This window comes from Lolium rigidum, chromosome 2 (genome assembly GCF_022539505.1).
Source record: "Lolium rigidum isolate FL_2022 chromosome 2, APGP_CSIRO_Lrig_0.1, whole genome shotgun sequence".
Lineage (NCBI taxonomy): Eukaryota > Viridiplantae > Streptophyta > Magnoliopsida > Poales > Poaceae > Lolium > Lolium rigidum.
This window is the reverse complement of record NC_061509.1, coordinates 42,630,519-42,646,933: the sequence shown is the minus strand read 5'-3', so window position 1 is coordinate 42,646,933 and position 16,415 is coordinate 42,630,519. Positions and strand designations below refer to the sequence as shown.

At 47.8% G+C, this 16,415-nt stretch overlaps 1 protein-coding gene across 1 annotated transcript; it reads right to left on the bottom strand.

The window, feature by feature from the left end:
* Positions 1-5,353: 5,353 nt before the first annotated feature.
* LOC124691666 (serine/threonine-protein kinase GRIK1-like) lies at positions 5,354-14,800 on the bottom strand. Its single transcript, XM_047224942.1, has 11 exons — positions 14,163-14,800; positions 13,658-13,732; positions 13,527-13,571; positions 13,117-13,191; positions 12,315-12,402; positions 12,078-12,187; positions 7,962-8,057; positions 6,652-6,718; positions 6,090-6,205; positions 5,933-6,011; positions 5,354-5,821 (listed from the first exon to the last, which is right to left on the bottom strand). Exons 1-11 carry the CDS (start codon positions 14,565-14,567, stop codon positions 5,682-5,684), a joined length of 1,296 nt encoding a protein of 431 aa, XP_047080898.1. The 5' UTR covers positions 14,568-14,800; the 3' UTR covers positions 5,354-5,681.
* Between the last annotated feature and the right edge of the window lie 1,615 nt (positions 14,801-16,415).

The window sequence follows — 16,415 nt, the reverse complement described above, 5'->3', positions numbered from 1 at the left end:
GATACTATGCATTGTGACTAGTCTAAGACATAGTCTAACACCTACTATATATACATGTGGCGCCCAGCTCTGGACAGAGGGGGATGGTGCATGGCTGCAGGTTGGAGTTTGGAGGACGCCGGGGCAGCAGCGTCGGAAGGAAGTCATGCGTGCGCCTGGGATGGCGGCAGCGGGGCACTTCTTCTCGCATGCATGGGAGCTCTCGTGACGGTGCAAGGATACAGCGGAGCAGGGTGCGCGCGCGGTGGCTGTGCGGGCGTCGCCATGTGGCGGAACAGGTCGTGGAGGGCGCGGCGGGTGTTGCAGCGATGGAGCCATGTGCTGGGCCTAGCTTGTGCCGAGCGGGCCACGGCCGTTTCCGGCGTTGGGCTGTGTCTCCGATATGGCACAGCGGAGGCGTGGTGCTGACCATGGCAGTCCGCGCCATTGGCGCGGGGTTCGACTTGGGCATTGTCATCCAGCCTCCGTTGTCGACAATGCACGAGCGCGACCTCGGAGTTGGAGTGAAAGTCGGAGCGGCGGCTCCTTTGTAGATTGGGTGTCATTTTCGGTCGCTTGGGCGGCAAGCACGGCGATCCGATTGGCGGCGTGACCTCGGGGATGGCGTGGAAGGGGGAGCGGATCTCTTTGGTGCTGGTTTCGGCTACTTGGGTAGCGGACCCGTCAACCGGTTTGGGGCGCAGCCTCGGGGCCGGCGTGGAAGCTAGGGGGACCGATGGATCTTATTGGTGTTGGTTTCGGCTACTTGGGTAGCAGACCCGTCAACCGGTTTGGGGCGCAGCCTTGGGGATGGTGTGGCGGGCGGAATGGCGGCTCTATGTGGTGTGGGTTTCGACTTCTTGCATAGAGCGGAGCCGTCGACTAGTTTGGGGCGCGACCTCGGGTTGATGTGTCGGCTTGTGGAGGTTGGTTGGTGGAGGTTCGAGAGATAGATCTAGGCGAAAGCCTTGTCTTCGGTGGTGGTAGCTAAAGCTAATAATGTCGACGCTCTTGGGCGATGATGTTCCCTTCCTAGAGGCGCCATTGAGGTGAAGCTCTCCTTCCTACCTTGGTCAACTTTGGGGAAACCCTAGATCCTTGTGATATGACGATGGCGGTATTTTAGTGTCGCGTTTTCCTCTTGTGAACTTCGTCTTTGAAGTTGCACCCTGACAAGCGAAAGTTGGTGCTGAAGGTGGATGGTGGTGTGGACCTTCTTACTTCAACTTTCTCTCTTTCCCTTCTCATTTGGTTTTCTTCTAAAGTAGAGGCTATCCCAGATTTTCGTCACTTCACCTAGTGGTGGCTCGATGGGAGGCTTAACATCCCCCTTCCCTCACGTGCAATGTTTAAAATGACCCTTGGTCATAACCCTAATGGGTAGTGGCCTCTTGCACCTGTTTGGGCCACCTAAAAGGCTTCATTTAGGCCATATCCTCACAGCCCACATGAGGATGATATCCGCCTAAATCGGCCGTTTCCAGCGGGCTTAGGCGCACTCTTCCTAACTACCCCACACACCCTCTCTTTTAATCAACACAACCATACTATGAATCAAAATAAGTTCTATATGAAAAAGATGGGTGTCGATGATATGAACCAATTTTGACAGTCGGTTTCGAGTTTCATCAGCCGTAAATCGTAAATTTCGTGTATGAAGTTTTAAGCAAATTTTGCTAAATTCGTCGCACACGCTCAGCCATTTGAAATTTCTTCTGAGTAGTAGGTTCACCTCACTATTCTGCATGACTCTCGTGGTGTAAGGTTTTTTCGGTGGACATAGACGGATAGATAAATGACTCGCTAGTATACTTTAATTCGTACGCATGTGTGAGTATATTTTGGAGTACTCTTGCTCAACTTCCCACATGCCATCTTCATGGATATGGTGACGTGGTGATGATAGGTGAGAAGTGAGAAGTGAGAGGTGATAACCCATGGTGGTGGAAACCTCGTCGTCGGTGGCGGCATGGTGTTATTTCCGCACGTCGTCTTGACATGCCGGTGTGACCGCAACGGCATGGTCTTGTCCAGCTAACGTGAACGATGACATGAACATCAGTGTCATGGTGATGTTCGTCTTCATGGTCGGCGACGTGGTGATGCTTGTGACCGGCGTGACTGGCGGTGTCATGGTGGTGTTCAGCGACGTGGTCGGCGTGGTGATGCTTGTGACCGGCGTGAACGGCAGTGCCATGGTGGTATCTGGCTTCGTGATCGCTGACGTGATAATGCTTGTGATGAGTAAGGTAAAGTCATCATGTTACCATATAGGCGAGGCTACGAAAAGCATGCGACCAATCAAACAAACTGGCACCTGGCTACCAACTGATGCAGTCTAGACCACCAAATGAAGAAACTTTTCTGGCCCGTGCCCCGTATGAAACGCACAGTGACATTCTTCTCACTATGAAAACTTGCTGTGTTGAGTTGCGTAAGTAACATGAAAACTTGAAATGCCGCGAGTGTTAGAGAACACACTTTCCTGGCTCCCTCAGCTAGAGAAGGACGCCGCTTCAGTAACTTGGTTGGTGTGACCAAGTCCAGCTGTGACTTGGTCGACCATCCACCATCTATTCCCATCGCACGGACAAGGAGGAGTGGAGGCAAACTTCCCAGCTCATATCCATTTCTCATCTTCAAATGCCTCCTAATCACAAACCGTATGCTTAAATAGGCTGTAAATTTCCCAGAATGGATAACGCGATGTATATGATTTACTGGAATTTTTCTGGAAAGTTTGAATTTCGAGTTCAAATTTCGGCCAGAAATTTAAAAAGCTTCTTATTCACAAACCATATGCCCAAATAGGCTGAACCTTTCCCAGAACGCATGATATAATGTATATGATTTTCTGGAATTTTTTCAATTTTTTCTGGGAAGTTTGAATTTTGCACCATTTTTAGCATTTGGAGCATTTTAGTAGGATTTGAGCAGCAGATTTGCACCATTTTCAGTTAGTTTTCATTCTGCTAGCAAAGTTATTGATTTACTATGCAAGTAGTAGAATGTAACTATAATCTAGAGAAAGCCATATTCATATTAGCAAACATTGACAAGTCACAAGTTAAACTAAGAAAAAGCATAGTAGAGGCTCACAACATCGGAAGCACCGCAACTCGATTGCATAGCAGTTTTGTATCAACAAGTGCAACTGAGCAAAAGACTACAATTAGGCCTCGCCACTTGTACACTAAGGCCCCCAAGACTATAGTTAGCCCCAAAGTATATCCAAAATACCAAGTTTCCACCATAAAAACATCTACACACTAGAACAAGTTTCCACCATAAAAACTATCAGCGTCATAAGCAGCAGGAGCTGTGAGGAGCTGGGTAAAACTCCCAATGTCATTGTACATTTCACTCTCCACATTGTCTTCTTTCTTGCGGCCATCATCCGCAACTTCAACTTGGGGTTGTACATCATCATTTTTCTTTGGTTGCTGCCAATGAAAGTTTAACAAGTTAGTTTATCAATGAATGGCATGAATTTTAGTTTAGAGTTTAGTTGCCTTGCGCTTGCCCTTGTGTAACTTTTGAAGAAAAGTTTTTTTTCTCCTTAAATTTTTGGACTGAACTTCCTTTTTCTTCAGTCGCGCAACTCTAAGCAAGTCATCAGTTTGCTGCAGATTTGGGTTGATATTTTCCTGGTTATTACTTGGTTCATCCATAGCACAAGTAGATGCATTAAGTTTTTCCTCCAACTTTGGACGAACACCATCAAGTGCATCGTCCAATAACAAACAACATTCTCTAGAGTAGGCTATTTTGTAAGCCATACTATGAAATTTTTGAGATAGATCCTTGTACCGAAGCATAGCTTCCACCTTTGGATTTTCTACCACAATCCTTCCATGCTTGTCCAATATGCTTCCTTCACGTGCATCTCTCTAAACTGATTGAGCCCAAGAAAGACACCAAATGGCCTATATTCCTTGTTTGTGCCAAAAGTCGTGTCAAATGTGATAACATCACCAAAGTGTGCATAGTCTAGCATCATTTTAGCATCAGCCCAGAAAATGTTTGCTATATGCTCCTCACAATCTAGCTGTTGTTCAAATTGGAATGATGGGTTTTCAGCACTTTGGTTTTTGAGTGGATTCTCTTTGTCCTTTTATCCGAACACCTTCTTTGGCACATACATATCTGCACGAGGTTACCTTACCATCCATTGGGCTCTTGTTGGCGTCTTACATAGCAATAGCTAGCTGAAATCACACGCACATCACTAAATTCAGTTCACCTAAATCGCATCCAGCACGTAGGGGATTCAGCATACCTTCGGCCACCGGCTTCTCCGACGAGGAAAGACGACAAAGCAGGAATCCAGCACACGAGTTCGCCTGAGTTATCCTGTAGGCTTGGACACGGCGGAATCCGGCGGCGGCGGCGACGCGGTGTGATGCCGACGCCCGCGGTGGCACGGTGCGCGAGGATACAACGGAATCCCCAACGAGGATGAGGGAGGCTGCCGTCGCGCTCGAGCTCGCCCCTCTCTCTCTCAGCGGCGGGAGCACCCCCGGCGAACCCTCGCCTGCTCCCAGCGGGGCGGGAGAAGTCAACTTTTCCCCGCCAAAAGGCCTTCACGCGCGGACTGGGCGAGCCTCCTGAAACGACTAAGGCATGTGAATTGCCTCCACTCCTCCTTGTCCGTGCGATGGGGAATAGATGGTGGATGCTCAGGCATGTGAATTGCCTCCACTCCTCCTTGTCCGTGCGATGGGGAATAGATGGTGGATGGTCGACCAAGTCACGGCTGGACTTGGTCACACCAAGTTACTGAAGCCGCGTCCGCTAGAGAAGTACTACCTCAGTTCTTATTTAATCGATGCACGCCATCAGGTGAAACGTACATTGGTATGCACCGCTCCACATCGATTAAAACGGTACGGAGGGAGTAGTTTCTATACAGTGGAGCAGTATTTGGTCCCCGAAGAACTCTATATTTGATTCAAAAACGGCACATAAAACATACACTGTGGGGAGCGATGTTTTGGCACATGGAAGCGTATGCTCCCTTTATTTTGAAATACATGTTAGACACATTTTAAAATATCAAAAAATTGAACAAAATTTGAAACAAAAATTTCACACGTACATCTTCATGTGCTACGCGCTCACAAAGTCGTTTCATGAAAAATCGACATATCATGTGACGTGTGTAAAAAAGACAAAATTTGGTGCTGAAACAAAAACTTGTCACAAGATAAATTTTCTCTTTTTTGCTTAGACTACAAAAAATATCATTTTTTCGTGAAACTTAACGAATACACATATATTATGGAGATGTACATGTAAATTTTTTTGTCAAAATTTTTTAACACTTGGAAATATGTTTTTATGGTAGAGGGATCATACGCACCCGGGAGCCGAATTGAGTTTCTGCACAACATAAGTCTTTTTCATTCAAACGGCCATTATATTTGATTCAAAAAAAGACACATAAAACATACAACACAACATAAGTCTTGTAAGCTTGCAGCGACGTTATGCTGCGAGAAAACTGCAGATTGCACTCTATTCTGTACCCAAAATTGAGGAGCGGTGATCAGCCGAGCACCAACTGACTCAATAGGAAAAAAAAAGGGGGAAAAGCCTCATCAGTCGAAATTCATCTCACTTGTTTCGCTTTCACACTTTATCAGTTATCTACACTACACTACACACCACCCAATAATCGGTTCCAAACGACTGGCTCTTTGTTATTGTACCTCTTCCTGTATAACATTTCTCTTCCTGCGACCGAAACCACATCTACAGATGAATTCAGGGACTGGCCCATCAGCCCCAGCAACCCAAGGATGCTCAGCTGCAGCCTGCAGAGTGATACGCTCTGCTGGATCTGCAACAAAACCAAGTGCAAAAAAGGAAAAAAAAATGCCGTTAATGGAGCACATCTTTTACTATATGCATATATAAAGACCATAGTATAATCAACTTTTTGGAAAATAACCTTTGCAGAGCAGCCTTTGTATCAAATCAGCAAGTTCAGGGCTCATGTCAGCAGTAATTTCTACTGGATCATTGACAATCTATTCCACAGCAGCGACCTTCATGAGTTTTATGCACCAGGAAAATCAAAAGGAAAAGGAAGCGAGTTATGTCAGCACCTTGTCGTATGTTTCCTGCAAAGTATCCCCCAGAAATGGATAGCGCCCGGTAATCATACAATACAGAGTAACACCAACTGCCCATGTATCAGCTGCTCTACCATGGTAGGCTGAACCTGCAGGGAAGGAGCCAGAAAATGGACAAGGAAAATTTAGTAATTCAAATCAACAGCAGATGAACCAGAATCGTTGCACTTATACTTATTGGCATTGCACCCATAACCCAGCCTTTGGTTGCTTACAGTTACAGTTGCACCATAGTCTTATCCAGATGTACACTACTAGTGGTGGCCTCATTTTTAGTGTGTGCCTGTTGAGTGTTTTGGGCTACGGGTTCCTTTATCTTTGTGCACAATTTTGAAATCATCTACTCCTCTGTTCCTAAATATAAGACGTTTTGGGAAATTTGAACTTCCAAAACGTCTTATATAGAAACAGAGGTAGTAGCTGCGAAGGATCTACAGTACCACTACCAATATTCAAAAAATCAATTCCTATAAAGAAAAATTGGCTGATTGTGCATGCTGTTTTTACAACTCAAATCAAAGTTATGTAACTGTACCTTGACAGCACTCCGGTGCAGTGAAAACAGGAGTACCTGGAGATCTCCAAAGCATATCATCATCATCCTGAAATATAATCAAGTACCACATTATGTAAAGCACCAAACTCCGAGGCTCGACAATCCTACTAAAAAATAGTTCTACAATAATTAATCAGCAGACAACATTGTCTACTCAAGAAACCTTCAGAATTCTCATAAAGGCATGAAGTAACGTTATTATTCAAGTTCACGATTTGCAATCTTAGATTCTAGAAAGTATAAACCTCCAAATTATACTCTGTTGGAACAGAGCAACAAAACCACAAAGTATGCAATAATCTCTTTTGCAGTAAAGCTGCCATTGGGTAGGGTATTAGTTATTCAAATTCAAACCCAAGCCCAAAATTACCAATATCTATCTTTTTTTAGATTGTCCATACCAAAAATAAATGGGTATTACCCAATGGATTTGGGCATACCCATGGGTGGCGGAGGAGATAAATGCAGCAAGCAGCAACCCAATGATGTGCGTTCAGGTTGGCTACAGTTCAACACGGCTTTTGCAGCAGCAATAGAAAAACCATTGCGCACCATGCTCTCGCTTTGCGGCCGTCTCCAGCTGACAGAGGATTCCGCATCGTGGCCAACGGCTTGCTGCTGTTCTCCATGGATATGGCGGAGGATCTCGGCGGTCGGGCCCTTGCACTCCGCATGATGAGCGCATGCAGTATCTTATCTTGCCTGTCTGTGCCCAAACGCATGGACCTCGGCAAGTTCCCAATCCTTGTACTCGCCAACCTCAAGTTCACCGAGTTTCTGTTCGGCCTCATCAGCACCGGCTACACATTCTCCGGCTACACATTCTGTGGGTGCTCAGGTGATCATCCCAGCATAGCCGCAGCGGAACGAGCAACTGACTAGCGTCGAGCGGAGTCAACGGCAATGATGGTCCAGCATCAAGCCACGGATTAGATTGATCTTGATGAGGATCGAGAGAGAAGCAGAGGGGACGGACTTGACGGTGCATTGTTTGTGTGGTTAGATTAGATTAGATTAGATTAGATGCGAAGGAGACATACAGAGACTTCATATGTATATTACAGGTGAAACATGGGCAAGTGAGTATTAACATATCCATACCCAGTTTAGAATGGATAATGATGTTTGTGTCCATACCCTACCCAAACAACACGGGTATGGGTTTGGATGTGGTTGTTTGTTACCCAAGGGCAGGTTTATTTTGGAGGTCCACTCAACTCAAAAACTTGACCCTGACAGTGAGAATACAATTTACTGGAAATAGTAAAATTACAAGATAAAGAAATAACCTCAAAAATCTGGCTAACACTGAAGTCCCCTATCTTCACATTGCCAGTACTTGTGACCAATAGATTGTCCGGTTTAATATCACCATGAATAATGTTCTGCATTCCAAAAACAAGAAAAGTATACATAGGTAAACGGATAGCTAGAACAACATGCATATCCATGAGAGCGTGCAAATGTATGAAGTAGGGACAAGAAACAACAACAAGCATCTATTTAAGAAGCGCAAATTTGTGGCGTGTTATGTGAACTTTTGGAAGCAATCTGTTACCACGATCCATTATGTACCAAAGTGCATCCGTAGATGCATATACTGAATTAAAACTCAAGGGGTGAATATCCCCCGGGGGATCAAATCCTCCGATCCCCCGGGTGGGCAGCCACACGATGCCATCGATCGAAACCGTCAAAACCACGTCCAGCCTGGGTCAACCGTCCCACGAAGAAAACAAAAAACAATACTAAAACAACGCCCACTAGGGGATCGCGTCGTCCTCCCGAAACTCCAGCTGGTCGCCGCCCGCGCTGGCATCACCGTTGCTGATGGTGCATCCGTAGTGGTGCCGTAGAATCCTCGCCGGAGAGGCCTGAAAATGGCGCCGCCGAGAGAACCCGAAGTGTCGTCGTCGGAGAACCACTGTCGTGGTGTCGCCGGTGCAGCACCCCTCCTCACCGCTCTGCGGTCCCAATCCATGTACGACGGTCTCGCTCCTCCGCTGGCCACGGCCGTCGCCGGAGAAACCGACATGGCAGTACCGACGAAGCAGATAGTAGCAGCCCCGATATGCCTTGGTAGCAAGGCCGGCGGCCGCTGGCAGCAACTCGGCCATGCCATGGTAGCAACGGCGGCCACCATTGTAGCAATGCCGGTCTTCGATTGTAGCAAAGACGCTCGCCCTTTGTAGCACCGGCCACCGCCGGCAGCAAGGCCGTTCGCCGCTGGTAGCAAGGCCGGCCGGCGCTGGCAGCAAACCCCTGCCACCATGGTAGCACCGCGTCGCCGCGCAAGTAGCAGCCCCGCAGCTTCCATCGCAGCAGCAACAGCTTCGCTACCCCTCTCTGCAGCTTCGTGGCCGCCGGTACCGACCTTTGTAGCAGCAGCAGTCGCCTCCTATGCCGTCCTCGTAGCACCGCCAAACAACGGCGGCGGGTCGCAGCAATACCGGCGGCGGCCGGAAGCATCGGCGGGTGCCGTTTGCAGCTCCGGCGTCCGCACTTTGTAGCAGCATATTTTGCCGCGGATGCGTCATGGCGGCCGTGCCGGTTGGCAGCAACGTCGACCCCGCTGCTGAAATGGAGGCTCATCGGCGTCGGGACCCTTGCAGCGTCCGTCGATACAAGCGCAGGTTACAGCCTCCAGAGGACCACGGAAGGGTCGCCGCGGCAGCGGGACGGGCGAGGCGGAAGAGTTAGAATAGGAAGTGTTGGTCGCGGCGGCGAAGTCGAGGCAGTAGACGGTGCCGTTGTCCGCCGCGACGCCGCGGAGCGATGGAGCCCCCGCGACGTCGAGCGTGGAAGCGGAGGCGGAAGCCGCGAGCAGCGGGAGGGAATGGACGGGCTCCAACCATTGTTGGAGGCGGACACGAAGGTCTGAGTTCGGGCATGGATTTCTTCGTCGCGGAAGAAAAATGGGGAACGGTGCGAAGACGATGGGAAGGAAAAGAGATAAGGGAGAGAGAGACGGTGAGGTGGGCCCGCGGACGCGTGTCGCTCGCGCAAGGCGGAGGAAGAATCGCGTCGTATCGTCCGGGTGATCCAGAGCGTTTGTGCTGAGCGTCCCCCGGGGGATCAGATGCCCCGATCCCCCGGGTCCAGCGACTGACACGTGTCCACATGGACCACGCACGCACACAGACCAATCACGTGAACCTGAAACTGGCCAGGCTACGAAAAAAAAAAGAAAACCAGAACACCACCAGGTCCCCTGCTCGACGCGCACAGGCAGTTCCTAGCCCGTCGCCATGGGCAGCCAGCTTGGCTCCTGACCGCCGTCCAACTCCGGCGAGGTTGGCCTGGACGCCCTTTGCAGCAAAGCCGTAACACTTGGTATCCGCCATGGTAGCAATTGCCTTCCACCATGGTAGCAATGCCGGACCGTCGCTGGAGAAGACCGCCTGAACTCTTGCAGCATCGCAGTCTCCTGCTAGTAGCGCCGAAGACCGCTGATAGTAGCATTCCTGAGAACCACTTGCAGCACCCCGCAAATTCGCTGGCAGGTGCGCCATGCACGGGCGGTAGCGGCGCCGCCATTCCTTTGTAGCAACTCGGGGCTGCAATCAGAGCAACGCCGGTCACTTCTCGGAGCAACGCCTCTGATGGCCGGTAGCGCCGCCGAGCTCTGCTTGCAGCAACGCCGCTGATGCAACGTAGCACCGCGGTGGACGGCCGGTAGCGGTGCCGCCATTCTTTTGTAGCAACTCGGGGCGCCAATCGGAGCAACGTCGGTCACCTCTCGGAGAAGCGCCTCTGATAGCCGGTAGCGTGGCCGAGCTTCGCTTGCAGCAACACCGCTGATGCAATGTAGCACCCCCGTGGACTGCCTGTAGCGGCACCGCCATTCCTTTGTAGCAACTCGGGGCGCTAGTCGGAGCAACGCCGGTCGCCTCTCGTAGCAACGCCTCCAGTGGATGATAGCGCCACCGGGCGCCGCTCGCAGCAGCTCCACTGATGTACGGTCGCATCGCCGGGCGCCGGTAGGAGCAACGCTGGGCGCCGGTGGGAGCAACACCGGGCGCCGCTAGAAGCAAAAGCCGTCTTCCGCTCCCAGCACCCGCAAGCTAGTTCGCCGCCCACCAGTTCTCCGCCTCACCTCGTTTGTAGCAGCGACGACGAGGTTGATGCGAGCACCTCAGTTGGGGTGTTGGCAGCATGTAACTAGCAGCAGCGATTCTCGCCGGAGGTAGGAGATAGAGAGGCCTCGCCGGAGGTGCTCAAGGTCGGCGATGGCGGCATGGCGTGGAGGCGGGGAGCGGCGTGCAGCGGAGACGAGCTAGGGTGCGGCATGGCGTGGAGGCGGGGAGCAGTGCGCAGCGGAGACGAGCTCGAGGGTGGCGGCATGGCGGGGAGGGGGAGGCGGGGAGCGGCGCGCATCGGAGACGAGCACCTTATCTCTTCACCATGCTCTCAAGTCTCACCTTATCCTCTCCTTTGGGAATTTGGGATGAAGAAGCGGTGAAGGTGGGAGCAGAGAAGATGTGCACGTGCAGGACAGCAAACGCGTGGTGAAGAGATAAGGTGCAGTCTCAGGCTGACGTGGCGAACTTCCGTCCGCGCGATTGCGCCAATCCAACGTCGCTCGACGCGGAGGAAGCGAACGACGGATCCCCCGGAGGAACGCCAGCTTTTTCCTTTTTTTAATGCATATTAGTAATATTACCATCCTAATTATTAGATTCCACATTTATTATAGGTAAATACAATCAGCAAACCATAAAACCATAAATAAGATAATCATAATCTAGAAGAAAGCAGGTTCCACATCTCCCTTGTTTTTCTATCTTAGCTTTAAACTGTGCATCGGATTTTTTTTCTGCAAGACACTCAACTACCAGGCTATTCAGTGTGCTCAAAATATGTAAGCTGAATGCTCAAGCCCAAACGTTTCTACGAAGGCAGAACTCATTTATATACAAAAGTAAGTAGATTGAAAAATATCATGTATCCTTCATAAAGCATGGCGTGAGCATTATACAAAATCCAAGATAATGTTTGCATTTGCTATTAGACAGAAAAAATTAGTAAGTAGCTAGAACAAAAATGGACTAGCAGTCAAATAGTAATAGTATGATAGAATTTCACGCTGAGCATCTGAGCTTGCTGGTAAGCTTTGCGCAAACATTACTAAGTTCAGTGGAAGGTAGAAAGCACGCTAAAGCTAAAACATGCTGCTTCAAATATGCAGACATAACCAAGTTCAGTGGAGGGGAGAAAATACGTGAAAGCTATAGCATGCTGCTTCGAATAATAATTGCCTTACAAACTTATTAGATTTTCAAGTATCTTTTTTGAAATTCCTATTTGATAAGATCAAAGTGCTGATGAAATAGACACTACTACAAAAAATTTAGCACAAAATTCATCGAGGTGGATTGTTTCTAGGGGAAAAAATAAAATCTTACATGAGCATGAAGATACATAAGACCAGAGATTATGTCCCGCAAGTACTTCCTTGAAGTATCTTCTCCTAAACCATCACCGCAGACCATTTTCCCTTCAACATACTCAAGAACTGCCAATGCATGGGGAAAAGATCAAATTTCTATTATATAAAATATTGACAAAGATGCGAACAAGCCCAGTAAAATAATGCCATGTGCTAGACTAATAAAGAAAAATAAGAGAGCATCAATAAATACCCATGTAGAATTTATCTGTGTTTGGGTCATCAATCACCTCAATGAGATTTACTATATTGGGATGATCCAACATTTTCATGAGGGATACCTGTCGCCAATGCAATAAAAGGGGACTTAATTAGAAAATTAGATAACAAATAAGGTAGTAGATCTCAAGTAAAATAAGGAAACAGGGTACACTGTACATATGCAGTATTTGGCAAATGGTACTAATAACATGCTTCTGCATTTTGACAAGAATTAAATAAATCTTTATTCTGCTATATGATGCTATCTACTAAATCCTTTGAAGCATCCCAATGGCAATTTACTACAATTCAGATTCTTGATAACTGAAGGGCGGGCCTTCCGATGTGGCAAAGTATCTCCACTTGTGTCCTGGAGGTCCTGGGTTCGAATCAGCCTCCTTGCATAATAAAATAAAATGCAAGGGAAAGGCTGCCTAGAAATACCCTTCCCCAGACCTCACAATGTGTGGGAGCTTTCAGCACTGGGTACGCCCTTTTCAGATTCTTGATAACTAACATCGGAGTCAAGTGAAATTGAAGATAAAAAATGGTAGCTCGTAAGCTTGAAATAAACAAAAGACACATGCTAAATGGTGCACACTCCCACAAAATAATCTTCTGTAGCAAGTACTAACAAACAGTGATTAGTAAGACTGATCAACTTATGGGTAAAAGATAGTGTTAATTTTTTCGAAGCTAACACTGCTATGTCCCCAAAGAACTTTGTACATGCCATAAGAAAACAGCGAAGTGACAATTATTGTACAGACAAATACTATAAGTAAGTTACTCACTTCCCGCAAAACATCTGTCATGGCCGTTTCTGACCGTACAACACGCACTTTCAACATGTACGGTTTATTCAACACCTGAAACAGAACGGCAAATGCTACAACTCCATCAAGTAGACATAGCACTATGCAACATGCACACAAAGAATGCCGAAATTAATGGCGCTGAACAAGAAAAAACAAAGTTATGGAATTCAAAGATGGCGAATAGTGATGCAAGCGGTTCTCAGAACTAATCATGCAAAGAGTACATCATATTACATTTACATGGAAAAATTAATAAGTATGGGACAAAAGTAGCACATCATGAGATTTAATACGAAAAATGTCATCAAAAAAATCAGTAATCAATACCATGAAAGTGGTTAATAAAAAATAACTTCTGATACCAGGAAAACAGTGGAAAGCATTACCTTTACTGCATACAACTTCCCATCTTTAATGTTTCGGTACAAAACCTTTTTAAGAAACAAAAAACAAGAGAAAAGGAATTAGCCAGCTAGCTACCCAAGGAAGTTCATTAATAGCACATTTAAGCTCTTACCACTTTGCCATAGCTTCCAGCACCTATCTTGCCCAGGTGAACATACTGATTGATCATCTTACTGCCAATTTCGTCCTAAAACATACCAAAAGAAGAAGAAAATTATTATGCTGCCCAATTCAAAAAGGTAAATGCTCTCATACAACTCTTTAGCCATTCATTAAGCATGGAACATGTCATAGCCACGAAAACTCAGTCAAGCTCTGGCCAGAACAGTGATGGCCAGATTGAACTATGGGTCTACAATAATCCATGTATGCTATGAATTACATTCAGTGGATCATGTGTAATATGATTTGTGTTTGTTAACAACCAGTTGGCACCAACATTATATCAATCATTAATCAACAAAAGGTTAAATTTATAACTATTCCAATAATAAAAATTTAGAACTCGCAAGTTGGACAGTGTTACCTACAAGAAAATATTTCCACAGATGGGCCTTCAAAAACATAAACACGAGCAGAAAGATACCAATAAAAGTTGAAGTCCAAGAAGATGGTACCTCTGACCGAAACACCTTCTTGGTCTCCTTAACCAGGCTTTCTCTACAAGCAAAGCCATTCTGCGCCCTTGTCAGAATAATATCTTCAGACTTCTTCCGAGGCGGCTCGTCGTCACTCTCATGGTGGTAATCGACACCATCTCTCTCGTAGAAACTCGCGTCGGCATCATCTCCGTTATTATAGAAGCTTCTGTCGATATCAAGGTCGTCCCCATTGTAGAAGCTTCTCTCGGGGTCATCCCCGGTGTAGAAGCTCGCGTTGAGATCTTCTTCGCTAGACTGGCGCTTGAGCAAATCCTTAGAGAGCATGCCGTCGGTGGACCGAGGCCGGGCTGCCTTCGCGCTGCTGCGCTTCCTCAGGAAGCTGAAGCAGCTGCAGCAGCCTATGTCCGTTAGGTCTGCCATTGGGAGCGGTAGGCGGCAGAAATAATACAGGATCAGGGCCGCTGAGGGCCCGTGATCTGTAGGAGCCCAAATCTGGGGGTGGCTTGTCCCGGAGCTGGTCGGAGGTGAGTTCGAGGTTGAGTTCGACCTGGGGGGCGGCGAGCTGGAGGCCGAGGTCGAACCTGGGCGGAGGCGAGCTGGAGGGTGAGGATGATCTGACAGCGGCGAGACGAGGTGGGCGGGTCCGGCGGCGTCGATCTGCTGGCGTAGCAGCTCGGTGGACGTGGCCGGCCGGGGAGGTGGGCGGCAAGGGGGCGGGCTCGCGGCGGGGATGGGAGGTGGGAGTCGCCGGCGGGTGAAACCCTAAGCACGGGAGATCTCGGGAAAAGGGGAGAAGAGGGGAAACGGTGCTGGCTCGGGTGTGATGTCAGGTGGCCACGCGATGGCACTGCTATTTTCTGAAAAAAAGAAATTGTATTTCGTAATTGGACTGCTATATAGTCTGAAAAAGTATTTTGTAGAAAGTCGCGACTAATCTAAAGATAACATTCTTACACCGAACAGAGGCTTCTCATGTCACATGTGGTAGGAATCGCCGGATGAAGCGATGTGACGCAATTCTGGTCATCCATTGACTTCTCTTGTCTCTCGGCGATGTACACATATGATAACTACCGTGAGTGACTGGTAAGGGCTTGCTTTCCGCGGGCTCGAATGTCAGTGATTTGAGCTACGTGGTGTTGTGTGGAAGATGATAAAGGAGAGATGACAAAAGTCTTTACTACGAGGTACTCACACCTATTGCTTGAGTGGAAAACGTCTTCCCTAGCTGTCACCGCAGCCAGGTCATCCACATGGTTGCCCTCCATGGGAGGTGCCTTGGAGGCAACCAACTCCACCATATTCTAGGCCAGCGGCTCCTAGCAGCGCTCGACCCCATCCATGGGTCGCGTCTGGTTGGATAGGCAAGTGAGTTGAGATTCAATTGGGACACCACTTACTGGTATATGCCGAATCTAGCAACACCGGGCGATCCAACTGCTACAAACTTGTTCAAATGGCCGCCAACTATGCATCTGCCCTCTCACTCGCTTCTCCTATCATCCAAAGGACAAATTTGGTTCGCGTAGAGGGTTTTGGATGCATAATCGTGGGCAACACTCGATCCAATGAACCAGTGACACGACTTAAGGGATTTTCGCGAGGAATTGATTGAACTGAATCACACTAAATTCACCAATCATCACCATGATTTTACCGTTGAAGATCTACCAGCCCAACGATTGGTGACCTATGATACCAATTGTAACAATCACTTTGGCCGCGAGAATTACATATAGAAAGAGGAAACATGAAAGCCGAGCGAGTAGAGAGGCTTGACCACGATACTATTTCTATTCATTTAGTTCATGACTTTACCAGAATACCCCTTGCTCATATATGCCCGTTCTCTCCACTAACGCATGCCCATTAGCCTTGACAGTCGACTCCTTCTTAGCCACACCAGATCCAACATCTCTTGCCGCATGCCTTGCTGGCTGGCTACGAGTTGTGCTACGATGAAGCATGGATCATGTAGAGAGTGGATATGTGTTTGCCTTTGGCTTTATGCTAGTTGTTGGCTTGATGTCACTCTATTTCTTCCTCCTTGGATAGCTTCCGATGACACCCAACAACGCCGGATCTAGGCAACTCCCCTCCTACAGTCTATGTCCATGGTGGATATGTTGAAGTGTTGGAGACTGATACGTCTCAAACGTATCTATAATTTCTTATGTTCCATGCTACTTTTATGATGATACTCACATGTTTTATACACATTATATGTCATTATTATGCATTTTCCGGCACTAACCTATTGACGAGATG